General features: G+C 52.6%; 2 protein-coding genes across 21 annotated transcripts in view; one reads left to right on the top strand and one right to left on the bottom strand.

The window, feature by feature from the left end:
* The window catches only part of MYO18A (myosin XVIIIA), a 102275-nt gene that overhangs the window by 58538 nt on the left and 15757 nt on the right, over positions 1-27980 (bottom strand). The window contains exon 1 of one of the 20 annotated variants that reach the window (XM_047834103.1): positions 6798-6896. The exons of the other annotated variants lie outside the window; for them this stretch is intronic. Within the exon in view, the coding sequence (XP_047690059.1) occupies positions 6798-6803 (6 nt within the window). The 5' untranslated portion in view covers positions 6804-6896. Of the gene's footprint in view, positions 1-6797; positions 6897-27980 lie in introns of those variants that run through there. 20 annotated transcript variants of the gene reach the window in all.
* LOC125152221 (uncharacterized) lies at positions 6221-14668 on the top strand. The gene is made up of 5 exons (XM_047834104.1): positions 6221-6403; positions 6916-7008; positions 14063-14170; positions 14251-14398; positions 14498-14668. Exons 1-5 carry the CDS (start codon positions 6249-6251, stop codon positions 14615-14617), a joined length of 624 nt encoding a protein of 207 aa, XP_047690060.1. The 5' UTR covers positions 6221-6248; the 3' UTR covers positions 14618-14668.

The raw sequence follows: 27980 nt of genomic DNA, 5'->3' as shown, positions 1-27980 counted from the left end.
ACACAGACAAGCTCATTACTGCACGCGGTGCTATTAGCTTGGGCTCAGGGATGGCCCAGATTCCGAGTCCACTCCGTGTCCGCCACCGGCTCCAATTCTGTCCTCCCTCCAGTGATGCGAGCTTAGGACCCCAAGTGTCCCGCCCAAGTGGTGAGGCACTGGGGGAAATACTGGCCGCCCCCTGAAAGGTCTGGGACACTAGGCCCAGCTCTGAGCTCAGCTCTGGATTTAGCCTGAGGCTGACTCACGGCCTCCCCCACTGCCCCCCCAACCAAGGGCTCTGTCTGTTACAGGTCATTGCCCAGCTGGGGACTGTGCACAGCACAAAGGCACGCCCAGGTCGGCAGCCTGAATCACCCTCTGGAACCCAAGCAGCCAACTGGCCTGGCTCCCAACCCTTGGCTCCTTTCCTTCTGCCCACCACAGTCCCCAGACCAGGGGGGACCCAGTTCCAGAAGCCTCAGAACCAACGCCATCCCCCGCGGCCCCCCACAGCGGCCCACGTTCCCAGCGGTGAGTCAGAGCAGCCCGTGGGGGGGGGGGAGGGGGGCAGATGGGAAGGGTGTGGGGTGGTTAACTTGGAGGGGCACCAGTGGGACAAAAGGCAGCTCAGCTTACCAGAGGTGGAGCTCAGAGAAGGAGCATGACTCAGCACAGAAGCCCATCCAGAGCAGAGCGATTCTCCCCAGTCCCCAAATACACGCTCATGCTCCAGTCTGTCTCTAGCTCCCCAAGCTCCCTTGCCCACAAGCCAGACTCCTGCCTGCACACACCATGCCAAGCACATAGGAAAAGCATAAGGATTTTGAGACCCAACTTTCCTTTTGCTCCCAGAAGGCGAACCTTGATGAAAAGGCCATGGTGCTGAAGGTAGCCTGCCCCCTGGGTCAGAGAAGACACAGGCAGGGTGGGCAGGGTCTCTCAGGAAATCGGAGTCTTCCTAAAGGCCACCACCTGCCAGGACAAACACTGTGGGCAACAGGGGACAGAGGGGAGGAAACGAAAGGGGAAAGATTACAGAGCTCAAAAGGTCAGAGGAGGAGTGAGGGATAAAGCACTGGGGGAAAGTGCTGGCAAGGTGGGGTACAGAACTTAGAACTTCCTGCCCTCGGGAGCTGTGTGTCCTTGAATAAGCCACCTCACCTCTCTGGGCTTCTCTATAGAATTAGGGGATGGACCAGTCTAGACAATGGCTGATGTCCTTTCCAGGTCTGCACCCTAGGAGTCTGGGTAAAGACTCACTCAAGCCCTTAACTCAGTGAACTGAAGTTACGGGCCTGTGAGGGCATTAACAAAGCTTCCCCAGGACTGCAGCAACTTTGGCTTTCTACCTGCAACACGCCATCACCAGCCTGGAGGGAGGGGACCTGGAGAATTACAAAGCCACTTCACCTATGGGTGAGAAATTAGGACTGGTCCTCTTGAAAATCAACAGGCAGAATCTGCCTCAGCCCAGAGAGAGGCTTCGTTCAAAGAATCCGTTCAGTTCAGTGGAGTTCCAGAACTCGTTTGTTCTTATTACTGCTCATCATGAATTAACAGTGAAAAATTGGAGAATTTTTTGTTTTCAGTTAATTATTTTTATTTATTTTCTTTATTATTTTTAAGTTTATTTATTTCGAGAGAGACAGAGACAGAGAGACAGGGAGAGGGAGAATGTGAGGAGGGAGGGGCAGAGAGAGAGGGAGAGGGAGAATCCCAAGCAGGCTCCTCACTGTGAGCACAGAGCCAGAAGCAAGGCTCGATCCCACAAACTGAGATCATGACCTGAGCCAAGATTAGGAGTCGGATGCCCAGCCAACTGAGCCACCCAGGCGCCCCACAATTAATTATTTTTAATTTGCTTTGTCGACTTGTCTCTTTTACTATCCAGTTCATATGCTAGATGTGAAGTTTGTTTAATTATTTAATTCATTTGTTCTTTGCTCTCCTGCTCAAGTTTTTCTCTGTGTGCAGGGGGAAGTCCACTCATCCCAGGCTGTGAGGACACCAGTCCATTCACACCCGGGCCTGTTCCTCTGTATCAGCTCTTCCTTAGAAATATCACTCTAGGCACAAAGATGGGGTTCTCCGCAGAGGAAATTCTCTCTGTGGCTTTTGTAAGGAACTGCCTGAATATTTCTCCTTCCTTCCTTATCACTGGATTTTAAAGATTTTAAAGATTTGCTTAGAATCCAAAAAACCTGTCTTTAGCCAATACGTAACAGATGAGGAACTCAGCCCCAAAGACGGAGGCAATGTCTCCATGACGGTCACTGCCAGAGCTGGGAACAAACCCTGACCTGCTCCCTCGTGGGACTTCAGCCATTTCTTTTGTTTTTTTTTTTTTTTAATTTTTTTTTTTTTTTAATGTTTACTTTTGAGAGAGAGACAGAGTGCAAGCAGGGGAGGGGCAGGAGAGAGGGAGACACAGAATCCAAAATAGGCTCCAGAGTCTGAGCTGTCAGCACAGGGCTGGACGCGGGGCTTGAACTCACAAACCGCGAGATCATGACTCGAGCCGAAGTCAGACGCTTAATCAACGGAGACACCCAGGCGCCCCAAACTGCAGCCATTTCTGACAACATCGTTAATTACTGAATATGGAACACCTACCCTAATGAGATAGGCCCTGTAAAAGTATTTAACACATTTAAAAAAATGTTTATTTATTTTTGAGAGAGAGCACAAGTGCGGGAGGGGCAGAGAAAGAAAGACACAGGATTCTAAGCAGGCTCTGCCTATCAGCAGAGAGGCCAACACTGGGCTTGAATCCACAAACCATGAGATCATGCCCTGAGCCAAAAGTTGGACGCTCAACCGACTGAGCCACCCAGGTTCCCCTTTAACACATATTTTTACTCTTATTTATTTTAAGGTTTATTTATTTTATTTTGAGAGAGAGAGAGAGGGAGAGAACACGTGGGAAGAGCAGAGAAAGAGGGAAAGAGAGAGAACACCAAGCAGGTCCCACGCTGTCACTGTAGAGCCCGATACAAGGCTTAAACCTGCGAACCATGAGATAGTGACCCAAGCCGAAACCGAGTCAGATGCTTAACCGACTGAGGCACCCAGGAACCCAAATGTATTTTTAAATATAGGTCTTACAACAGCCTCATGACATCAGTCTCATTTTACTAATGAGGAAGAAGACTCAGAATGAGATTAAGTCACAAAGCCATTCAGTGGTGGAGCTGAGATTTGAACCCAAGGTGCTCTGAGAGCAAGGCCCATGCTGCTCCCTGAGAGGCCCACCTTTGGCCCTGGCTTAGGCAGGATCCGAGGGGCTGAGTCATCCTGGTGTATGTACTGTGTCGGTGTCAGTGTTCAGGAGGTCTGGATCAAGCTAAAGCATGGATGGACAGGGAGGGCACTAGCGTTCCAGGTGCCCAAACAGAGTTTCTAGACTTGCAAAGGGAGACCCCAGCCACGATCCTGCCCCTCTGAGGCTCTGACCACCTCCCCGACTACTCTCTCTGGCACTTCTGGCTTCTTCCGTTGAGGGAAGGGAAGAGAAACCAATGCTCACGGAATACTTGCTAGGAGCCAGGCACGGTGGCAGTTGCTTCATACTGTCTCCTTATTTAATCCTCTCAACAGCCCACTTTTTGGATAAGGAAATAGAGAGGGTAAGTACCTGGCTGAGGACCCCAAAGTCAGTAAGTGGCGGCCCTGGGATTCGCAAGCAGGTTGTGCGCCTACAACGTTCCCCGGACTGTGGTTTCTTTGCGGATGCAAACTCTGTTCTACCCATCATACTGTGGGTGCTTAATCAATAAATGTTGGCTGCACGGCAGTCCTGCAACGGGGGATCTTTGGCCAACTTCTTGTTCCCATCTGGTTTCTCCCCTCAACTGTAAACTATGGAGAATAACACTTGCCAATCCTGATTCCCAGGGACGAGGGCAAAACAAGAGAGGTAAAATCTCTAAACTGAGCAACAATTAATAGATCGTATACACTCAATGCCGTGGGGTGGAAGGGGAGGGCAGGGGCACTCTGAAATTGCTTAGTAGCTCTTTGGCAAGCAACAACAGCCATAAAATGCATCATCCTCTGGCCCTAGCCACCCCATCTAAGGAAGGTATAAGCAATAAGTCGATTTAAAGAAAGGAAGAGAAAGAAAAAAACACCCACAAACCCATGCAGAGACTTTTAAAGAAGCACTCTGTATACCAGCCCCCAGTTGGCAATAACTCAAATGCCCAGAGTTAGGGAAGGGTTGGCTAAACTACGATACTTACGTACAATGCGCCATTATGTTGCCACTTAAACTAACAAATACATGATCAATGTGACCACAGGGAAAACTCCACCTAAAATAATATCAATCAAAGCAACTAGAACCTAAATGGTATGCAAACAGTCATCATCACAGTCTTGCAAATTAGACACAATGGAGACATTTGGTATTTATTCTGTTATGTATTTGTTACTTACTGTTTATTTCTATTGTAAAGATGGCTAAATAGTCAATAAAAAAGAAAAAGCAGAGGAGATAATAGCCGAAAGCATTTGTTGTCAAAGAGGAGAAATCCAAGAGATGTGCTGAGGGACCCATCTATGCTCAGCCTGGGAAGGCTTCCAACACTCAGGGGGCTGGACCAGGCTGCATTTTACCCTCTGCATGGACCTGCGAAGGCCATCAGCCCTTAACTTACCATCCTCTGTGCCCCTCACAGGGAGGAATGGGGGCACAAATGCCCCCAGGAGAATCTTTCCACCTCCGCCCGGGCTCCCCACAGGCATGTAATACCCAGCCTGGGAAAATGCTTCGAGGCCAAGTGTCCATGCAGATATCCCCACACTGGGAGCCCCCAAGGGCAGTGGGAAGAGAAAGAGGAGATCCTGCTGTCTGTGACCCAGGGAATTTGCACATTTGGAGAAGAAAGAGGCATGGCATCCTCCTCTGTCTCCTTTCCCACTCTGAGGAGCAAAGAGTAGCTCTCCGGAGACCCTCTCGCTACCAATCCCACCCTAGCACCTACTTATCTAAGAACGAGAGGGAGGATGAGGACATGGGGAAGAAAGAACAGTAGTAAGAGTAATAACAGTCAACCTTTACTGAGCATGTACTAAGTGCCAGGTACCGGGCTGAATCCTTTTCGTGCACTATCTCATTTAACCCCTACAGTCTTCCTCTGAAGTAGACAGTAGTATGATTCTTACTTTACAGATGAGCAAAAGGAAGCTCAGAAATGACACGGCCGAGGCCTCATGGCAGCGAGTCGCAAATCAGAACTCACAGCCAGGTCCGTCCTCCAGCAAGAACCTCCCAGGCTCACTTTAAGGGATGGAAGCAAGCCCTGCCCCCACCTCCCTTGATTCACCTGCATCGTTGAGCTTCCGTGACATCATCTGCCAGAATAACAGCTGGGGTAGAAAGCAGGGGCTTCCAGAGATGACCTGCCCTTCCACTATGACCCAAACAAGCTTTGCACAGAGCTGCTTGAGAGGAGCGAGGCCCCTCTGGGGAGTGGCCTGAAGGCCATGCTGCCAGCCAAAGGAGGAGGGGGAGAAGAGCTTGGCAGGGACACCCTGGCCCCTTTGGTCCAGCCTCCAGTGAGAGCCCTCCCCCACCCCAGGGCGGAACAGAAAGCAGCCGAGCGCCTGCAGTCACTACCGGCCAGCCCGGAGGAAGCAGGTGCACTGGAATGGCTTCCTGCTGCCACTGCAGTTGCAGAAGGGCCCGGGTTTCCTCCTCCAATGGCTGGACCTGCTGGAGGCCTCCCTTCCCTGGGGACACTCGCTGCCCCTCTGCGGAGCCTTTCGCCATCCGTCTCACCATCGTCACACATGGCCCCAAATCTTCAACATGGTGCTGGTGGCCTGGGGACCCAGGCTGGGGTGGTGTGGGGAGGAAGCTAGGGCAGGAAGCACCCACCTCTCAGGGTGAGGAGTCTCTGTGGCCCCACCCCAGCTACCCACACACACCTCAGCACTGGTACCAGTTGTGTGGCTGGGGCGAGGCAGTCCTTGGGCACAGGGAGATACGAATGCCCATGGGCACATCTCAGGCTCTGGGCACACCACCGCACTGGGCCAGCCCACACACTGCCAACTGCTGACACGACTCAAAACCTGACCCTTGGTGGCCGGGAGGGGTGGCGCTGGGGGAACGGAACGACTGGGAGGCAGCTATGTCTGCCTCATTGGCTTTTTTAAGAACTTACTCTTCTGGAGTAATCTCTGCTTGAAAGAGACCTACAGACAGTCAGGGCATCCCCGAGATGCCATCTGCGCCCCTTCCAAGTGTCCGATCCACAGAAATGCAGAAGGCCACGCTGAGTCCACTGGTGGCCGTCCGGACAACTCCAAGAACCACCCCTCTCCAGCACCTTTCTCTTGTCCACCAGGAGGAAGAAGGGTGGAAGGCTAAGCTGGCAACACAAAGCAGGGAACAAGACTTCCCAGTGTCTAGAAGGTACTGGGGTTCCAGACCACGGAAGAAAATAGCGTTCCAAGGAACGAAGGCCTCCAGCACTAATGGTTTGTGGGGAAGGCGTGTCACAGCCTGTGGACAAGCTGATGCAGTCCCAGGACACTGAGGTTTAGAAAATGGTGCCCCCTCCAAAACTCCCAAAGTCATGAGTCAGACCCAGGAGGGCCTTGCCTCTGAGGTGTTGTGAGGCTGCCTGGGCTAGATAATTCCCTCCCCACCAAGAAGCTGGGAGAGGAGCCCCAAGGCAGCACCCCCCCGCCACACCTCCTTCAGCCACATCTGGGGAAATAACAAAAAGGCTCCTCCTTTCATAAATGAGGAACAGGCATGAGGAGCCTAGGACGTTTCCGGGGTGGGGGGTCAGAGGGACACTCACCCGCATGGCCTGGCTTGGAGCAACCCGGAGCTAGGAGTCTCCTCTCTGATGCTGCTCCGTTAGCTTCTCAAAATAGCACTGGCTGCAGCCCCGCCCCTGTTCCCCTCCCTCTCTCCAGGCCCCTCCCGTCCGGAGCTGCCCAACCCTGGCTGGTTGCTTGTCTTCCGGTTGGAAGGACTGAGTGGCCGGCCACCAGGACTGCAGGTACCAGGTATGCTGGGATGGAGAGGGTGATACAGTGTGGGGAAGGGGCAGAGGAGGCGATTAGAGTGAGGGCACAGGTAGGGGGCAGGCAGTGTTGGAGGGTTAGGGGCAAGGGACAGGGAGGGTGGGACTTTCCTACTGACACACACCCGGGCTCCCGGACAGCTGAGCTGATATGGCCCCTAAAAATAGCAGAGGAATTTGAGACCTGCAGCCCCCGGCCCCACAGGCCAGGAATGAGACAAGCACATTTGCGTGTACACACACACACACACACACACACACACACACACACACTCACTCACCATCATGCATGAACACTCAATCACAGCACAGTGTTCTTGAGAACACACAAATCATAGGCTCACCCCAGCCATCTAATTACTGCGGCAGAGGCCAAGAAAACCACTAACGTCATATCCAATCCAACACACAGGGCCTGCTGCACACTGTGCCCAAACAGCAGCCACGCAGCCATCCCGTAAAGTCCCGCAGGAGTAGAGACCCACGCGATCAGTCTGAGGCCCACTGTCGCTGCCTGGCTGTAAATACACTGGGGACTGAGTGCAGGAACCAACTGCACTCTCTGTGTGCACATCCCTCACCCCACACAGCCAGAGACTGCGCAGGCACGGAGGAGGGTGTGGTGGGTGGGCCTTAGCCCTGCAGGCAGAGGAAATCGTGGGTGTCTGGCCAATGAGCAAGGGCTGCCGGTGAAAAGCCAGGGCTCCTCGTGAAGAGGGACTCTGGCCCTGGTCTTTGGTTAGTGCCACAGGATGCCCAGACCAGGGCTGGGGACTTCCAAGAGGCTGAAATGGGAGCTGGGGGCCGTTCGGAAGGAGCCAACGACAGGCCTTTTGAAGCTGTCAGCTCTGCAGAAAAAAGGAAGCTTGTCTCCAGGAAAAAAAAAAAAAAAAGGGTGGGGTGGGGTGGGGGTGCTGGGAAGGTCTGGAACAGAGCCGTCACCTAACCAGTGTCCAACCAGAGTGGCTGGAGACCACAGGCCTGCCACCCCGGCCAGTCTCGTGTGCCCAGTGGGTCCTGTAAACAGCATGGCTTTCTCTGTGCAAAGGTTGGTGAGCACCGGCCAGGAGGACAAAAGCCTGCTCTGCCTCCTCCCTGTCACACACTGTACAAGCGGAGTCACCCACGGCCATGAGGGCGTGGGGCCGGTGCCTCTGCTTTCTAGGGACTGCTTGCTGTGTCTTCCCAGGGAGATCATCTGGCCCTATTGGGGCATGTGCTGTGTTAGAGATCTTCACATCCCCTAGGCTTTCTTGACATATTGGTGCCAACTGGGGCTGCAGACTGAAATCCCCTGTGGGACTCTGAGAATATCGATGCCTGAATCCCACCCTTTCCTCCTAGTTTCTGATTTAATCGGCCCGGGAGGGAGGCCTGGACACTAGGATTTTTAAAAGCTCCCCCAAGTGATTCTTACATGCAGCTGAGGCTGAGAACTGCTCAATCTGAAAGCAGCATAAGGCCTGATGCAGAGGTTCCCTGTCGTTCAATCACTGAGTGCGTGGGAGTGGCTGGGTGGCTCGGGGGGCTTGAGCGTCCAACTGCAGCTCAGGCCATCTCTCAGTTCGTGAGTTCGAGCCCCACGTCAGGCTTGCTGCTGTCAGCACAGAACCCGCTTCAGATCCTCGGTCCCCCTCTCTCTCCACCCCTCCCCTGCTTGTGCTTGCCCTCAAAAATAAAATAAACATGTAAAAACATCACCGAGGGCGTAAATGGATGAATGAATGAACAACTTAGCTGTGTGACCACAGCCAAGTGACTTCCAAGGCCCTCACCTGCAAAACAAAGGTTCTGCCCACAGTGACTCTTTTGCATAGTCAGTTGGAGACTGGGGAAGTCTCAGTGAATGAAAGGGTTTGTCTCTCAGGGTGCCTCAGTTGGTTAAGCATCCGACTTCATTTGGCTCAGGTCATGATCTCATGGTTCTTGGGTTCAAGCCCTGTGTCGGGCTCTGAGCCTGGAGCCTTCTTTGGATTCTGTTTCCCCCTCTCTCTCTGCCCCTCCCCCGCTCACGCTCTGTCTCCCTTTCTCTCAAAAGTAAATAAAAATATAAAAATAAAGAAGGGGTTGTTTCTCAAAGTGTGTTCCCCAGACCAGCGGCATCAGCATCACCTAGGAACTTGTTAGATATGTAAATTTTTGGGCCCCACTCAAGACCTACTGAATCAAAAACTCTGGATGTGTGGCCCAGCACTTGTGTTTTAACCAGCCCTCCAGGTGATTCTGAGAAGCACTGTTTTAAAGGAATTATTCATGGGGTACCTGGGTGGCTCACTCAGGTAAGCGTCCGACTTCAGCTCAGGACATGATCTCACGGTTCATGGGTTTGAGCCCTGCGTCGGGCTCTATGCTGACAGCATGGAGCCTACTTTGGATTCTGTGTCTCCCTCTTTCTCTGCCCCTCCCCTGCTCACAGTCTCTCTCAAAAATAAGCATTAAAAAAAATAATAATATGGGAATGCAAGCTGGTGCAGCCACTCTGGAAAACAGTATGGAGGTGCCTCAAAAAAACTAAAAATAGAACTACCCTACGACCCAGCAATTGCACTACTAGGCATTTATCCACAGGATACAGGTGTGCTGTTTTGAAGGGACACAGGCACCCCCATGTTTATAGCAGCACCATCAACAATAGCCAAAGTATGGAAAGAGCCCAAATGTCCATCAATGGATGAATGGATGAAGAAGACATGGTATATATATACAATGGAGTATTACTCGGCAATCAAGAAGAATGAAATCTTGCCATTTGCAACTACGTGGATGGAACTGGAGGGTATTATGCTCAGTGAAATCAGCCAGTCAGAGAAAAACAACAATCACATAACTTCACTCATACGAGGACTTTAAGAGACAAAACAGATGAACATAAGGGAAGGGACACAAAAATAATATAAAAACAGGGAGGGGGACAAAACACTTACCGACTGAGCCATCCAGGCACCCCTCTATGGAGGGGGACAAAACAGAAGAGACTCATAGATATGGAGAACAAACTGAGGGTTACGGGAGGGGTTGTGGGAGGGGGGATGGGCTAAATGGGGAAGGGGCACTAAGGAATCTACTCCTGAAATCATTGTTGCACTATATGCTAACTAATTTGGATATAAATTTCAAAAATAAAAAATAAAATTAAAATAAAAAATGAAATGAAATAAAATAAAATAAAATAATAATAATAAAAATAAAGGAATTCTTCATGGTGTACCATGGTCAATAGTGAGACTTCCAGAGCCAGCCTGCCTGGTTCAATCTTGGCTTATCCATCTGGTGAGCTATACAATTTAACCCTGTGCTTTGATTTCTTCACCTGTACAAGGAGGGAAAATAATTGTACCTACCACACAGGGTTATTGTAGGCATTAAGTGAGTTACTGCTTGCAAAGCTCTAGGAACAGTGTCTAACACATAAGTTTTAAATAAACTTGTTGAAAAAAAAGTTTGCAATAGTTTTAACTATTGTTCTCTATCTGTGATCACTAGCGGGGAGAAAAGAAAAGCATCCCAAGCAAAATTTCCAGGTAACTGATGACTATTCCCTTTAAGGCACAAAATGCTTTCTATTTTGAGTAGTTTCCTAAATTCTACTGCTATCTGTAATCATACAAATACACATTTTATAGATTCTTAAGAATAACACTCTGAACCCATCTCAAACATCTCAAACTCTGAACTCCCTCTCTTGAACCCAATCCGTTTCCATCCTGTACGGAAGGGCACATCATCCCCACTGTGATGACTCTTGACTTCCCAGCTGGGCTCCTGTCCTACCAATGTCCCTGGCCACTCTCAAAGGGCACCAACCCTGTCCTGGGTACAGCCAGTCAGCCTGCGGCCTCGCTCTGCACCCATGTTAGGAAGGCCAGATGCCCTTTGTGTCCATATACTTGCTTTTTAGTTCTTTTGTACCTTACCCTGTCAGGCCATCAGCTGTCACTCTGCCTGTCAGCATGCCTGTCCCCAACAGTCTCACTTCCTTCTAACAAGCAGTTGCTGCCAAAGACTAGAAAACTAGATAACCATGCCTGATACGAAAGAGCCCAGAGCAGAGCAAACGGAATACCAGAGACCACTCTCCTGTGAGGGAAGGTCTGAGTTTTCCCACGCATTCTAGAGGGTCTTCTAGGCCCACCTTCCATTCAGCAGCACTCTGGAAGATGACTTCCGGGAGACTGAGGTGTCACTTTACCCTCAGAGTCTTGTTCTGAATTGTTAGAAACCACGTGTTGATCACTCCTCTTTTCTGCTCGGATGACCAGATGCTCTCAGTTCTGTCTGTGAGCTGACTCGTGTTACTGATGGAGATCATCTCAGAGCAGGGACAAGGGCAGACCTCTTCAGAGGGAAACCTGAGGCCCTGGCAACCCATTCAGCTTCACACACAGCCACAACCAGTCTCTCTGATGCCCAAAGGTCAGTGCTGCCTCCCGGCCTGGCCCACTCTGCATAAGCCAACCCTATGACTCCAGGGGGCCACACAGTCACTCCCACAGCCAGCCAGCCCACCCCAGACCCCTTGGCCTGCCTCCTTCCCCTTTCTCCCTCTCCCCAGCACTCCTTGCTCTCACTCTCTTAGGCAGATCTTCCCAGGGTCCCCTGCCTTCATCACCACCAGAGCATTTACTTGTAAATGCCTTTCTACCTTGCCGAAGAACCCTCCCATCTGTCAAGGTCCATCTTGAGTCTCACCTCCTTCATAAAGCCCTCCCCAGACCCCAAGGCCTGCATGGTGACACTGTGCAAAGAGCACACACTTCCAGCCAGGCACGCCTAGGTGTGCTGAATCCCAGCTCGGCCTCTTTCTCACTGTCTGACCTAAGGGAAAGTGAAACTCAGCTTCTTAGAGTTTCCACTTTTTTTGCCTTAGAATATACCTCCCTTATGGGGTTGCTTTGAGAATTAAAAAAAAAAAAATAGGGGCACCTGGGTGGCTCAGTCAGTTAAGCGTCTGACTTCAGCTCAGGTCATGATCTCATGGTTGATGTGTTCGAGCCCTGCATCGGGCTCTGTGCTGACAGCTCGGAGCCTGGAGCCTGCTTCAGATTCTGTCTCCCTCTCTGTCTGCTCCTCCCCCACTCATGCTCTGTCTCTCAAAAAATAAATAAACATTAAAAAAAAGTTAAAAAAAATAGTAGGGGTGCCTGGGTGGCTCAGTTGGTTAAGCATCTGACTTCAGCTCAGGTCATGATCTCATCATTCATCAGTTCAAGCCCTGCATCAGGCTCTCTGCTGACAGCGTGCAGCCTGCTTTGGCTCCTCCATCCCCCTCTCTCTCTGTCCCCCCCCCCCAAAATAAACAAACATTAAAAAAAAAAAAGTACATATAAATCACCTGGCATTGTGCCTGGCAAATTGCAGGCAGTGATTAAATTATTTTCAAAACCATAGTACTGTCTACACCTAAATATCACCATGTACATAGGGTGGTTCTTCAATCTACTCAATATGGTGCTCTGCGAGATACAATGGAACCTACATAGATACTACAGGGGTTAGATTCTAAAGCCAGCCTGTAAGGCAAACATAGAATATAGTCAAAAGTACTCTTGAAATTCCCAAAGTATAGTACACATGGTTTTGTATATTCCATGTATCTGCCGGAAAACAGATACATGCACAGCCTATGACAAAAAGAAATACACAAAATACATGTTTCCATTTTAGACTACAGTCAGCACAGAGTTGAGCTGTCAACACAGAGCCTGATGCAGGGCTCGAACTCACCAACTGTGAGATCATGACCTGAGCTGAAGTTGGATGCTTAACCGACTGAGCCACCCAGGCACCCCTGGAATTTACTAAAGTTTAATGTGTATATGCCACAACTACACAGCGTAAACTAATATTTTGAATGGTAATCTATCTGTGGTTATGGTTCAGTTTTCTCTCCCTGGACGGCAGGGACCATTTCCTCCTTCTTTTTAGATCTCCTGCCGGCACTAGGCACACAGTAGGTGTTCGATAAGTATCCACTGGATTTAACTCACTGACGTGAAAGGTGCTGGTGAAATTCACCTGGTAGAACACAATAGGGAAAAAAGGGATATCCAGATAGAGTAACAACTTCAAGGACTCTGCTCTCCGTGTGGGGTGAGTGAAAGGTCCTTGGCTGTGTTACTGGTGCTGGGCCAGACGCAGAGCAGCGGGAGCAGGGGTGGGGGGAGCAGGCTACCCAGGAGGCTCTGAGGAGCAAAGGAAGCCATTCAGGCTTTCAACTAGCAATTACTTGTAATACCTCAAGGTGAACACTGTGGGGAAGCACGATGCCTGCTTCTTTTTCTGTCTCTTCACAGCTAGACTGTGAGCTTCCTAAGGCAGAGGTGATATGTGTGTTGTTCATTGTTAGGTCCCTTGCACCTACCTAGTGCTTGGTACATAACTGAGCGAGTGATTGCAACAAGAGAAAGCAGACATAGTTCCTGACCTCAACAAACATACAGACCAGAAGAAGAGATAACAAACGTACCCAAACAATTATAATTCAATCTAGAATCTGCTCAACACTCCAACAGGACCGTGGATAATGTTCTAGGAAAATTCAGAGGCAGAGACCTTTTCCTGTTGGGGAGTTAGGCAGATAGCTGAGGGGCAGCTTGGGGCTGGGCCGTGAAAGATAGAAGAAAATCTGTAATGTGGAGGTGAGGGAGGAAGAGAATTTCAGGGTAAAGGAGTAGAATAAGAGAAGGCAAGGAGTTGGGAAAACAGACAGTAAGTTTGGATGAAGTGTAGGACACACACAGGTAAACGATGAGAGACAAAGCTGGAAAGGTAGGTGAGGCCAGATCAAGAAGCCCCATCTGCCACAGTAGACAGGCATTCTTTCAGCTGCCCACTGTCCACTCCTCCAACCTCTGAATACAGCACCCTAATTTTCCCTTGGGGACCTACCCTAGCATATGACTTGAGTCTGGCCGATGAGTGTATCATGTCCCCAGACTATAGGGATGGGTTTGTGGAAGGCATGTGAACCCAGTCAGTATCAAGGACATATCACGAAAGTTTGGGATTACTGAGTCACACACTTCTTTTCCCACAAGACCTGAACCTGGTGCTGTGCCATTCTGTCACCACTTGTCTGAGGACGGAGCCAGTATGGAAGATGAACGGAGAGACAGAAAAGGCCTGGGTCCTGTTTCAGTCTCTAGGTAAGACTGAGCCTACAGCTAGTTCTACCCCCTGCATATTTCAGATGTTTGAGCCCATGCATTTCTTCATTTTAAACCAGGTCAGCTGGGCTCTGTCACTTGCAACTCAAAGGGCTGTACCTGAGGAAAAAAGTAAGGTACGCGGCACAAGGACAAAGCATACACATACTGAGCACTAGCCATGAGTCAGGGACAGTGTTACGTGTTTTCTTCACAAAACTCTGGGAGGTGAGTTTCTTCACAAAACTTTTGCCCGTGCAAAAGAGGAACTGCAGGCTGGGAAAGCAAAGCTTACAGCGGTTAACTAACTTGCCTCAAACCACACAGATAGTGATTGGTAAGGCCGGGGTGAGCCATTCCGACTCCAGAGCCAGCTCCTTCCACTCTGTCTCCTGCCTGGAAAACAGTAGGAGTCACAGCAGGTTTCTGGAGAGAGAAGGGGCATGATCAAACTGTGTTTTGCGAATGCTGATCTAACAGAAGGATGCTGGGAAGCAAAGGAGGCTGAAAGCTGAAAGACCATTGGAAGTCAAGGTGAGGGCCAGAAGAAAGATGGGCAGAGGGTTGCCCTGTTCTGGCAAGTGGATGGGGAAGAGAGGGTGATTCGAGACAGAGACTTGGTGGCTACGGGGGAGGATGGGAAATGGGCACGAAATTGATGGGAGGGGTTGGGAAGAAGATCTAAAGCCTCCAAGGTTTCAAGCTGTCAAGATTGCAAAAGAACAGCATGAAGCCACTGTCCAAAACAGGAATGTCTGATGGAGGCTGATTTAGAGGGAGATCGCTTGAAAAACACTGGGCCTGAGGTTCTATTTAACACCCTAAAATAATACTCATCTGACCCTATTTGCCTCTCTAGTTCTTTAAACCAAAACTCCCGGGGTGCCTGGGTGGCTCAGTCGGTAAGGCGTCTGACTTCCACTCAGGTCATGGTCCTGCGGTTTGTGAGTTTGAGCCCCGCATGGGGCTCTGTGCTGACCGCTCAGAGCCTGGAGCCTGCTTCGGATTCTGTGTCTTCCCCTCTCTCTGCCCCTCCCATGCTCATGCTCATGCTCTGTCTCTCAATAATAAATAAATGTTAAAGAAAATAAATTAAAAAAAAAACTCCTTTAAGAAAAAAGTCTATAAACCCTATCTCCAAGTAGATAGTTATAACGTAGTGCTTGTATTATTACTAATTTGCAAGGTATAAAATGTCATTAATAGAACTTATTTAGCCCCCTCAGGGGGCATACACGTTTCAAGCACTCAGCCCTTAGAGCTGGAGGGGACCTGCCTCCTGGGGGAGGAGGGCTCCCCATCACTCCAGGGACACCCCAGAGAGCAGTTTCAGAGTTCCTCAGCACCAGTGCCTTCTCTCTCCTGGAAAGGATGATCTTTTATTTTTAAAGTGTGTGTGTGTGTGTGTGTGTGTGTGTGTGTGTAACAAATGGCTTCTCTTTTATGAAATAACAGTGTTAGTAGGCAGTGCCTGGTAGTCTCTGAAGTACGAATTTTTTTTGAAATTTTACTGTACGTCAATGATGAGTGGATCCCAAAGTGGAAGAGGACAGAACCCCTTTAAGAACAGGGATGGCCACAGGGACGGCAAGGAGCGCTGAGAAGTGTAACCTGAAGTGGGGAAAGGTGCAGGGCTGGGCCCAGACACTGCTGCCCTCCAGGTGGTCGTGGCTGGTGGAAGCCCCAGGCCCCCGCCACACTGGGCCCGCGCTTCCCGGCCCAGCCCAGCCGCCGGCAGACGCAGGGGCGGAGTCGGGGGAGGGGCCAGGCCCCGTACCAGTGCACATGCGCACATGCATCCAGAGCCCCGGGACGCACCCGCCCTGCAGCGCCTCCAGAGACCGGCAGAGGGCGGCCTCCCCCTTCTCGCCAGCCCTTGCTGCCGAAGCCGCGGGATTTCACCGCCGCAAGGCTGGCGTCCAGGCCACGCCCCCAAGAGGCGTCCCCCGGGAGCTCAAGACAGAGGGGGCTGCCGCGGCAAGATGGCCTCTCGCTTTATCCTGGAGGGATAAGGCAAGAAGGGGCAGTGATGAGCTCAGCGCCGCCTTTGTTTTAATCGTCGCTCCATTCCCCAAACCCAAAACAGCCCTGCAAATAGTAGGCACTCAATAAATGCTTATTGCTGAAATAAAATGGATGAATGGATGAATACATGAATAAACAGAAGACTTCCAGGGAAGCTTTAAACATGTGTGCGGGGGAGTGGTCTGAGACTAGCAGTCTAGGAAATTCCGGGGAGGTGGGGGCAGCCCCAGATCACTACCCTCACTACCACTTGCGCTTCGGGCTGGGCAGTCCCCTAGGCCCTGCCTTAGCACACCCAAAGGTTTGCTCAGAGCCTGGTGACACCACACCATCTCAAGGACACAGAGCCCAAGTGGTGACGTCTGGGCTTGTCCTCTCTGCTAAGACTGGGAGTCTGTCCCCTCAGAGTCAGATCCTGGCTGCCTGCAGGGACCACTCCAGTAGGTCTGCTGCTCCGGGAGCACTCTGGGCTGCGGGGGATTTCCTCTTGGCCCCTGGGGATTTCCAAACTGCCTCTGCTTTGCCAAGCTCCCACAAGGCCAAGGGCCACCCTTGACGAAATCCTCCATACCCTGCCCAAATCCCACCCAGACTTGGTTAACTTCTGAGTCTACCAAATGTACCACACACACAATATACCCATCCCCACCCCCTCTGGCAGACATGAGAGAATAAGCATAATGAACTATTGTTCTCTTTTTCACATAACTGACAAGTCTTCTCTATTTCCCCAGAAGAAAAAAAGGAAAGCCAGCTTAAGGGTCAGCCGCACGGATTTAAATAAAACATCGGTAAGATCTTCCTGGGTGTGAGAGTTGGAAACCTATAGTGCTTCTTCTCAAAGTCAGGGAGACTGCTTTCAAGAAGCATCCGGTTCCTCCAAACACTAGACACTCAATACGTGTTTGAGGATCTGTGTGTTCACCTCTGGAGGCCCTAATTGGGCCTGTTTCTAGCGTCCTTTAAAGTAGAAATAAAGTTCGAACTCACTCTCCGTAGAAGTAGGAAGAAAGAAGCAAAAGCTTCTGTTTTTCCTACCAACCCACCACCTCCACATTAACAGCCTCGGCCAAATCCACCGGGGCATGTGAGCACCTGTGTGTTACAAAGCTGGGCAGAAAACATGCTTGGCAAGGTGGGGAAGCACTGGCCCAGTTGTGGCACACAGCCACGGACCTGTTGGCCCCAGGGCATCAGGATTCCAGAGTTGGTGAAGTGTAGAAATTGCCAGAGTGGACAAGCCTTCCTTCCCGAGAGGAAGGGAAAAGGCCAGCATCCCCGGCCTCGTCAGGGGAACTGCGAGACGAGGGAAGCCTTCAAGAGCACGCCACCATTTTTTTCTGAGAGCTATCTGGAGCTGCACTGTTCGGTGTGGTAGGCACGAGCCACGTGTGGCTGCCTACGTTTAAGTTAAATCGAAACAACAGGAGGGGCGCCTCGGTGGCTCAGTCGGTTAAGCGCCCGACTTCGGTTCGGGTCGTGATCTCGCGGCTTGTGAGCTCGAGCCCCGCGTCGGGCTCTGTGCTGACGGCTTGGAACCTGCTTCCAATTCTGTGTCTCCCTCTCTCTCTGCCCCTCCCCGGCTCATGCTCTGTGTCTCTCTCTCAAAAATAAATACGCATCAAAAAGAATTTTTTTTAATTAAAAAAAAAGAAACAACGGGAACACTTTTGATTAAATGAAAACCAAAAAAAATTTTTTTTAAGATTCAGTTTCTCGGTCATGCCAGCCACATTTCAAGCGCTCAAGAGCCACATATGGATAATGTCTACCAAGTTGGAAAGCACAGACTATTGAACATTTCCATGCTGGCAGAGTGTCCTATTGGACAGGTCCGATCTAGAGAATTCCCTTTCAGCATGTCCTGGTCTTCCTTGCCAAAGACTCCTTCAGGTGTTGCCCCCGACCACCTGCTGTTCTCTCCCGCCCCTGCCCCAGAATCTGCTTAGACTCCTGTCCCCATGTGCCTTGCCTTGACCCCTAGGCCTCAGAAGAAATGGGGGAGGGGGAGACAATTTAGCCACAACTTAACAACCAGCCAGGGAGCAGAAGCCAGATGCAGAGGGGCTGAAAAGGCAAAGCTGAATGGAAGCCAGCCCCCACTCCAAGGCATCCCAGGCCTGGGAGAAAGCCCCTTAGTGCCGCACAATCGTTCCTTGTTTCTGCAGAGTCTCTGGACCATGCATGGGTAAGACATCTGGAATGTAGTGGCCTGAGGGCTTCCCCACACGACCCGCTGCCGGACTCATCTGATGTTAGTGCTCCAGAGAGAGATGTCCCAGCAAGACCCTGAACTTTCAAGGGCAAATGAGGCCAATAAAACCTTGTCCTGAGCAGCATGCCGGGAGTCCTGCCCATGGGGCAACAGGGAACGTAACCGGGCACCTCCCTGCGTCACTCGCTGAAAGAACCAAATGAGGAAGCGGGGGAGGAGGACATGGTAGAGAAAGTTGCTCAGGGCTCGCTTGCCAGGCTAGAGTGGCTCCAGCAGGAACAAGGGAACAGGACACGGATCTGACAGCAATCGCATTCTATCACAGGCACTTCATATGAAAGGTTTTGCTACAGTAGTTAGAAAGTCCAAGTGCGAGTGTCTGGGCAGGCTCATATGTGTGATGACGGAGCAGAGAACAGGCCCAGGAACTGGTAGGTTGGGACTGCCTCTCTTTTCCGTGCCTCCATTGTGTCCTCAGTTCTTGCGTAGCTCTGATCCAGAAGCAAGGCAGGCGCGAAGAAGCAAAATAAGGTGTAGAGAGACCACAAAAAAGTAGAGTCTGGTGGTTCAACTGGAAAACAAGTCGGTAGGAAGAAGCCTGGTATTCCAAAGTGGTTGGCGTCAGCCAAGAATTTGACTGGAGGCAGTCATGGAGGAAGGGAAAGTGGCACAATTTTAAAGATGCATCAAACTACAGACTAGTTTGGAAGCCCAGGGGAAAGCCTCAGGACATGCTCTGTGGCTGCCTCGTGGCCCTGAGTAAACCTGTGGACAAATCTGGGCCCTAGTTCCCTATCTTCACCTGGAGGGTAAAAGCGCCATTCTGGGGACAAGAGTGAAGCTCCCTGCCCCCCCTTCCCCAGCAGGGCTGAGTCATTAACAGGCATGTGGCATTCCTGTGGGCAGATGGCCCATCAAACTCCCAGGCACCAAGTACCTCCCAGCACTTTAGAGACAGATTAATGATGATGACAACGCTGTTCTAAGTGATTTGCATGTATTGATTCATTTACTCCTCAAAGCAATCTTGCAAGGAAAGTGCTATTACCATTCTTATTTTACAGATAAGGAAAGTGAGGCACAGAGAAATTAAATCATTTGCTGAAGATCACACGGCTAGTAAGTAGCAGAGTCAGGATTCGAACCCAGGAGTCCAGCTCCAGAGTCCATGTTGTACCCAATATACACCAACGTATTAACAATATATACATAATCATCTGCAACTTCCGATTTGTGGGCCCTTCGGCCTATGCCTCCCGCCTCTTTCCCCTCCCCAAATTTGCTGAAAACAGTCCCTACAACCAAAACCAGCCCTTCAGTCCAACTTCCTATTTGCCAAGCATCTGTTTCTATAGCAACAACAAGATACGCAGTTTTTGGATTTTGAAGAGAATGAGTAGCGGGGGAGAACAGGGGACGCTTGATAGAATGGGTTCCTCTTTCAGAGGCACAGAAGAGAGACCTGAAAACCAGCGTGCTAAGGAAGACACAAGGGCTGGGAGGGGAACCCAGGGCCCTGACAGAAGCCAGAAAACTCTGCCTTCCCCTGCCCCAGAGACCAAGTCCTCTGGTCTGGACAGAGAAGGTGAAGGCAGGTTAGAAGGCCTGGAGGCTGACGGTAGAAATGCTTTGGAAGAGTCTGAAAGAAAAAGATACGTGGAATGAACTTTACAGTGTGTGTGAGTGAGTGAGTGTGTGTGTGTGTGTGTGTGTGTGTGTGTGTGCGTGCGTATCCCAAGCCATTTCCCAACGAGGTGTTCTGTCACAAAGCCTGGTTCTGCTCCACAGGTCAAGGCCAAGTAGCGATGGGTGGTGGCGAGGAACAATAAAGAAGGGCTGGAAGAGGAGCAACAGACAGAACAGACAGGCATCCGCGTGCCTGTGTGGGGTGGTTCACCTCCCACCAGCAAGGGTGAGAGTATTTGGGGTGGGGTGGTCAGGCTGGTGCCCTTCACCTTCGCCACACCTAGGCCTCATTCCAGCCTGTCACCCCCAACCTCATCTAAATATGAAACACCTGTCATTGTCCAGAAATCCTGAGGCCAGAATCAGGATTATTGCAGGCTTCTTTGCCAGGCAAAGCCAAGTGCTAAGGGGAACAGGAATGTTGCCGGTCACTTGATTCTAGGAAGACAGCCCATGGCAGGGCCACAGGCTTCTCAGGAGGGAGGCCCAGTTTCCCTTTGGCCTCTATTGAACGTGATGCATGGCCAAGTGATTAGGGACCCTGTGCTTGTGTTCTTTAGGTAATCTAGGCCACCCGCAGGGGAGGACCCAAGGCTGTGCCAGGCCCAGCACAGGCTGCGTCCCCAGTGCCCGCAGTGCCAGGCGCACCGGCTTCCACAGCCTGGATAGCTCCAAGGAGGCCAAGCTAGGAGATGCCAGCCACTCAGGCAGGAAACCTTCTGCTGTTCTGCTGCCGGCTTCTGCAATCAATCCCACAACGAGGCCGGTCCACAGATCTTCGAGAAGGCAGGGGCCAGGAGAGGCAGGAGGCAAGCTCCCGGCAGGGAGAACCAGCAGGGACACAGTATCAGATTCTTCTCCTCGCCCTGGCCCTGGAATCTCCAGATACCTTCCCCATGATGCGATGGGGCTGGCCATGAAACTGGGTGTCACAGAGAGTCATGACCGTATCATCCTGCCTGACAGTGCTCTCACTGCTTGGCCACTAGCCCATGCCACCCCGGGCTGAGATCTATCTTTTTGCAGATGTCTTCTGTTCTAGAGAAAGCACAGGCTTCCTGATCACAGGGATGGCATCTTCAGGCTTTTTCTTCTACAGAACCAAGCCCACAGGGTGATACGGAGCAGGTGCCCTTCAAGGCTTCCTGACATCCCACCGTGATTGTGTCAAGGCTCCAAGGCCATTTGCATCTGGCCTTCCTACGGCCCAGAGCCATGTACCCTCACCCCCCCCCCCCCCAGCCCTCTTCTGCCCAGAGCCAGGGGCGGCCTCAGTCTTACTGCCAGGAAAAAGAGCCCGGGAGGTGCCCTGTGAGAAATCTCCCCTCCCTGTGGGTACCCTGCGCGCCATAGGGCCTGTCGGTGAGAGAAGCTGGGGAGGGAGGGAGGAAGTGAGTCAGCTCCTTGCAGAAATGGGAGTGGAAGGGAGGGGCCGGTAGAACTGAGATCAGAGGGCAAGGGGCACAGAGGCCGGAAGGGTCGCTAAGAGAGGGAACCAGGTCCTGGAGGCATCATGGGGCCCAGAGAAAGGGGGACAGATGAGGGTGACAAAGCCAGCAGTGTTACCTCCTGCCAAGGCTGGTAGGTCCCCACAGGCCAGAGAACCTGGGTTTGGCAGCCCACGGCCCCACCTGAAGATGGAATCCGAGGCGGCTCCCCTTCCTGACTCACCGGCTGGAGGAAGTGAGGCTTGTGGGATATGGCCAGCCACGTTCTCTCCTCACTGAGGGGGAGTTTCTGGTCCCCAAGGCCTCCCACTGCTTCTCCTGAGCTCCACAGCTCCAGAAGCCCAGGTTCCGCCGGACCCACAAGAGAGACAGATGCTTGCATTTCCCACGGAGGATGGGAATGAGGCCCAGGCCCCAACAGGGGAGCCGTTGGGGTGCCCCAGCACGTACCCTGGCCCTCTGTGGCAGCCCCTGCCCATGCGGAGCTGTCCCCAGGCTCCAGCTGGAATCTGTTGCTCTGACTGGGAAAAATCCTTGCTGTGAAAATTCCCAGCCTGCTGACATTCCAGCACGCAGGCAGCGCAGGGCAAGCAGCAGAAGGAAAGAGGAAGCCTTGATCCCTGCTGGGCCACATCCTACCTCCTCAGAGACCTGCAGCCAGTAAGCCAAGCACATTTCTCCAAGGTCCCCCGGGCTGGGCACAGAGTGACTCCGTATGCCCCCAAATCTGCTTCTCACCCAAGCCTGGTGCCTTCCCAAAGATACCAGTGCGGGGCCAGGAGACAGGCCGTCCCGTGACCCTCCTCCCAGAGCCCCTTCCCTAGGCTCCTGCTCCTGGCCGCCCAGAGCCCATCTCTCCTCCATTCCTGCGGGAGATGCTGAGACGCCCACAAGAAACTGAGTCGGGAGTAAAGGTAGTGGGTAGAACATGGTGACGTACTGCAGACGCAACACCAACGCTAGTTGGGGGAAGGGTTCTAGAAACCAAAACTGCGGTAAATGCAGAGAGAATGGGAAACCACTTCCTGGCCAGACAACCATCTTCTTTCCTTCAGCAAATATCCAACAAATATCACTGAAGGTCTCCAGCACTGGAGACATAAGATAACCCATTAATCGCAATCTTGGTGAATGTTATGAAGGAGAAGGATGCGGTGGTGCCAGCGTGCGGACGTGACATCTGAGAAGGTCAAGGAAGGCTCCCCTAAGGAAGTGACATTCAAACTGGGGCCGGTGTGTATGAGGGCGTGAGGGTGGGCAAGGAAAAGTCTTATCGACATAAGGAACAGCAGGGACTCAATGGAAGAAGCCAAGCTGCACACCCACTACCCGCTAGGCCTTCTGCCAGGCCATGCTCCTCGCCTCCCCCCCACAGTGCACACCAGGAAACAACAGCGTGCAGCCCCTATGCGACAGAAGAGGACCTGTTCCTGGTCAGAGGTAACACTCTGGGGACCCTGCCACCCAGAGTATCGCAGAGGTCAGTACTAGCGTCAGTAAGGGCCAAACAGGCGAGGGGCACCATCCCTGCCCCCCAGGGTCTAACAGGGGAGATGTGTAAGGGGCAAAGGGTGCCCCTGCCCCTCCTCCAAGGGACCACAGCCAAATACTGCCGGGACAGATGCAGCCGCGCTTTGTAGTACCTCTCCCAGCTCCCACCAGATTAAATCCCACCTGCTGCCACTTGGGCTCTCTTCCTCTGGCTAATCCTCTGCAGAGACAGAGGGACAGTCACCCCCTCTTGCAGCTCACCATCCACAGAGCGAGAGCAAGAATGGCCAGTCACTCTTCACTTCCCTTTCCCTTCTGGAGGAGACGCCTACAGGGGCCGCAGGAATCAGAAGGACGCAGGCCTGGGTCGGGCAATGGATTTATGTCCAGATGCTGCGTTCCTCCGCCCTGGACAGCACACCAGTGAGGTGCAAGGAGCCGATGCCCTAAGTTCAACTCCTCACAAGTCAATAGCCTTGGAACCTTAGGCAATGTACTTATCCTTAACCTCTGCGTAATCGGGTATCCTCATGTATGAAATAAAGATTATCGTAATACCTATGTCAAAGGGGTGTTGGGAACATTAAATGAGTTAATATATGTAAAGCAGCTAGAACAGTCCTAACGCCAGCCACGACCCTCATCCTGGCTATTCTCTCTCATGCTCTCCCCTCAAGGCATTTCTGCTCAGCGGAACCTTTACCAGATCAACTAGACGCCACTCAGGGAGCATGCATGCACTCCCTGGGCGCCGTCCTGGGCGCCACCCGGGACGCGGGACAAACACCCTACACTCCTCCCTACACCAGAGTCTGCAAAGCAGCCAGGCTGCGAGTGCCAGGGAAGGATGTCACTTCCCGATTCTGAGAAACCGATGGCGGGAGATGAAGGCAGCCAGAGTGGTGACCCAGGTCTGAGGAAACAGTTTCCCAACCAAACGGGAGCCAACAACTGGAAAAAAAAAAAAAAAAGCTTTGCTGACACTGTCCCCTGTATTTAACAGAACAGAAGCTGCTGCCAAACACCACGAGGGGACTCTGGGCTTGGCTGCCCACCGACCCCCCCCCCCCCCCACCAAAGTGCACAGAGGGAGGGGGGCAGCCAGGAAGATTCCACGCCTTTGCAGCGCCTGCCTGGCACGGCGGGCGCCCCCAGCGCTGCTGGCCGCCTGGGGCGCAGCGTACCCACTGCCCCAGACTGACAATGGAGGCGCCAGGCAGCCCCCTCCCCGGCTGGGTCCCCGGCCCCCACCCCCACCGACGCTGCTCTCCACCTCGGGCCACAGCGAGGAGAACCCAGCGGCTGAGCGTGGCGGGGTGGCGGGAGCGCTGCTGGCAGGCGGACCGCGTGCTTGTGGTTTCTGGGAAACGCTGTAGAGATCTGCAGCATTTTTAAAATACTTGTGTTCCCACCCGCCACACACCCCCCTTCACCCCACTCCTCACCCACCCCTAGTCTGGGTGTTTGCGTATCTGGTATTTTCCAGAACCATTTCAATGTAAATAAGAGATGAGAAGGGAGCTGCGGACAGGGTGGCCAGGGGTACGGGGTGGGGGGGGGGGCACAGGGGCTCTGGCCAGGGCCAGAAGGGGCCGGGGCAGACCACCTCAAGTCAAGGCCCTGCCCCCCCCGCCCCCCCCCCCCCCCCCAGGGCTCCAAGCGGTGCCTGCGAAAACAACAGATGACCATGACATGTGCCCACACCCAGTTCAATGTGGCCTGGGCACTGTGCCCACCACCCACGGGCTGGGTGGCCAGGGCACTCTGGGGCTGCAGTCTGTCTAGCAGCTCACGGGGAAGAGGGCAGAACATGCCTCTGAGGACAGAGAAGGGAGACCTAGCGGAATGGAAATGACCTAGTCCACCACCCGGTGCTGCTAGTCCCATGCGCCCCACTAATCCAGGATAGGTAACCCCCCAAATGCTCCTAAAGACCTTTCACACATGAGTTCACATGCCCTGGACACCTTCCCACTGGCTGCCTCATTATCAAAAGAACTCAGTCTGAGCTCTACTCTGAGGCCTCCAGCCAGAGCTCTCACATGGTGAGACTCCGATGTCAGAAGTACCTGAAGCTTTGGCACCAAATGAAATAAGAGTTTTCTGTTTAAAACGAACCAGCGAAAAACAAAAAAACATCTCTGGGGATCATTTGGAGTAACATTAGGGAGAGAGCAATTCTAGAACACTGAGCCCGGGCAACACCCAGCACCTCCACCACCAGAAGCCCCTGGGAAAGCCCATTGCTCAGAAGCTGGCTTGGCAGACCTGGAACAGCAGACTTTTCAGTCTCTCCTTGAAATCCTGCAATCCCCACTCCTGCAGGTACCGCCCCCCACCCCCCACCCCCGCCCCCACCGCCACCACCCAACCAGGGTCCTGGAGACAAGGTTGGTGAGGGTCATATAGCTTTTGCCCAGGGGTCTAGGGCTTCCTGGCAAAGGGGCCCCTGCCCTTCTCCCAGATGTGGGCAACCCCGACCGGCCAGTCTCCTGCCAGGCCACCGATGTCCCATCTGCAGGCCTGAGCACCCAGCATCCCAGCGCTTCCTGCAGCTGGCTGTCTTTGAGGATAGGGCCACAGGGACAGAGTCTGGACAAAAGCGTCATGAGTTCCCGTTGGAAAGAAAACCTTACCAGGAGCACAGATGGGAAAGCACTAGGATGGGTTAATTAAGGAAACTGCAAAATTACCTTCCCTGGATGGCTCTGGAGCTTGGGCAGAGGGAAAGGTACCAATCTTCCTAAGCGTTCACTATCTGCTGAAGTCCACAAATGTGGTTTACACAACTCTACATAAGCAGGTGGTTTACACAGACACGACAACCTTTTTAAGGAACCTCACAGCCCTATAGTCTTTGAGTACAAACCCCACCATCCAAAGCTAGAAGAAACTGAATCACAGATCTCCGGTAAATGCCTGCGAGCTACATAGAGCCCAGGGAGGTAGACCTGCCTGGCAAGGGGTGGGCGCCTTCTTTTACATCCACACCTCTCCCCTCCCACCACATCTTCGAAGCTCAGGGAAGTAGTGCTTTCTGGGTAGGCGTCCCCTGCAGGCTAGCTCCTTGGTGGTGGGGGGAGGGGGGGCAACCACATTAGCCAGGGTTTAGCCAGCTGGGCTTTTCTGAGCTTAGCAGAAACATCCTACACTCCTGCTCCCTGCGATGGGCCCACAAGGATACAAACAGAAGGGGCTGGCTCTCCTCTCTCCCAGGCTCTCTTCCTTCTCAGTGGGCCCTTGACTTTCCCACTCAGATTCATGGAAGAGGAGAAAGGAATGTTGATCCAACTGGGGTTTTAAGATCCTCATTTGTACCGACACCAGACTCAGGGAACGCTTCGCCTTTAGACAATTGAAGAGTAACTGATCCCAAACCAGATGGCCCAAAACACTTTCCCTGAGAAGCCAAGGAAAGAACTTAGCATCTTCCTCCAAAGATGCATCCCACTCGACCCCTCTTCTCCTCCATCCCCCACACTGGTCGGTCACCAAGACTACACAGTCCCTCAGTTGCTCACATCTGATCTCTCTCTCCATCGCCCCTGCTTCTCCCCAAGCGCAGGCCTCCATTCATTCTACTAAGATGACGATAGGGCCTTTGCTGTTTTCCCCATGGCTGCCCTTGCTACACCCAGAAGCATTCTTCATGAGCAGCCAGAGAGATTTTCTAAGATCTGTTCCTATCACTCCCTGAGTGAGCTGCTTCTTGTCCTCTGGTTGAAGTTCCCATTCCTTAGGCTGGCTCACAAGGGCCTTCGTGACCTGTCCCCTGCTTGCCTCCTCTGCCACTTCTCTCAATACTCATTCCCCCATGCAATGTCCCCCCAGCCTTATCCCCCAAATGCGTCATCCTCTCTCCAGCCTCAAGGTCTTGGCACGTGTCTCTTACGGCCTTCCACTTCCACCTGCCTCTCCGGCATCCATCTCCCACCTGGATGTCAGCTTTCCCGGTGATCACTCCCAAGACTGTACTTAAAGTCCCTCTTCTGTGCAGGGCTCCCTAGGGCCCCGTACTGGCCCCTGTTGGGGAGCCTCTCAAATGGCATTGTCATCTGTTACTTGACCATCTCTCCCACCAGACTATGAGTTCCTTAGGGCTGGGACTATGTGCTGTCGCCACTGGATCCCAGGATCTGGCCCACAGTTGGTGCTCAACAAATGTTTATTTAATAGATAGGTGAGTGGAAGAATGGAGGGCGGAAAAGAACTGCTCCTCCCAGGCCTGCTGAGTGATTTCCATCAGGCCCCATGTCTATCCCACTACAGTGGCTCACCCCTACTCCCAGTGGAACCTTGCTAGCAGCTACAGGGACACATGGAGGTGTGAGCCAAGCACTTCGGACACACATCATGTGAGAAGGAAACCCGACGGGCTGTCTCTCCCTGGGGCCTTCTGAACAGGCCACGGAGAGGAGCCATGAGGCCTGGTCTCCATCTGTATAGCAGAAAGAGAACAGATGGCCGGTCAGCTCCCTCAGAGCTCCCTGGGGACAGGCGGTGTGGACACAGTTGATGGATGACCTGACGGGCAGGGTGGCCGCCAGGAGCTGTGTCCTCGCGTGGGGCCAGAGTTGTCAGGGTGCCCCGCCTGGGAGCCCAGAGGAAATGGGAAGACTCTTCTTGGCATGGAAGTGAGCTTAGAACTGCTGCCAAGGAAAGGAGCCGGAGCCGGAGTGGGAGTGGGAGGAAGACGAGGAGACGGACGGTGATAACTGCAGCCACTACAGACCCACTCCAGGCCTGTCCCAGGAAGCCAGGATGCTGGGCTCACTCTGCTCCTCTCTGCTGGGGCAGGAGTCCCTGCCACCTGCCAGGCAGGGGAAGCTGGGGGCGGGGGAGCTTCCTCAGCTCTAGGCTTCTCGCTGTTCTCTCAGATGGCTCTTGGGAGACTCGTGAGGGTAGCATGCTCTGTGGAAGTCCTCTGGGCACTTCTGCCCTTGCC

The sequence above is a fragment of the Prionailurus viverrinus genome, chromosome E1, assembly GCF_022837055.1.
Source record: "Prionailurus viverrinus isolate Anna chromosome E1, UM_Priviv_1.0, whole genome shotgun sequence".
In the NCBI taxonomy this organism is placed as follows: Eukaryota; Metazoa; Chordata; class Mammalia; order Carnivora; family Felidae; genus Prionailurus; species Prionailurus viverrinus.
Note: the sequence above shows the minus strand (reverse complement) of the source record. Positions and strands in the feature narration are given on the sequence as shown.

Excerpts from the sequence above, each read along its gene's own strand:
- LOC125152221 (XM_047834104.1), top strand. The coding sequence starts at position 6,249 with ATGCAGAAGGCCACGCTGAGTCCACTGGTGGCCGTCCGGACAACTCCA. Across the intron at positions 6,404-6,915 it reads GACTTCCCAGTGTCTAGAAG|GCCCCTCCCGTCCGGAGCTG; the intron begins GTACTGGGGTTC and ends CCCTCTCTCCAG. Across the intron at positions 14,171-14,250 it reads GGTCCTGTTTCAGTCTCTAG|GTCAGCTGGGCTCTGTCACT; the intron begins GTAAGACTGAGC and ends ATTTTAAACCAG.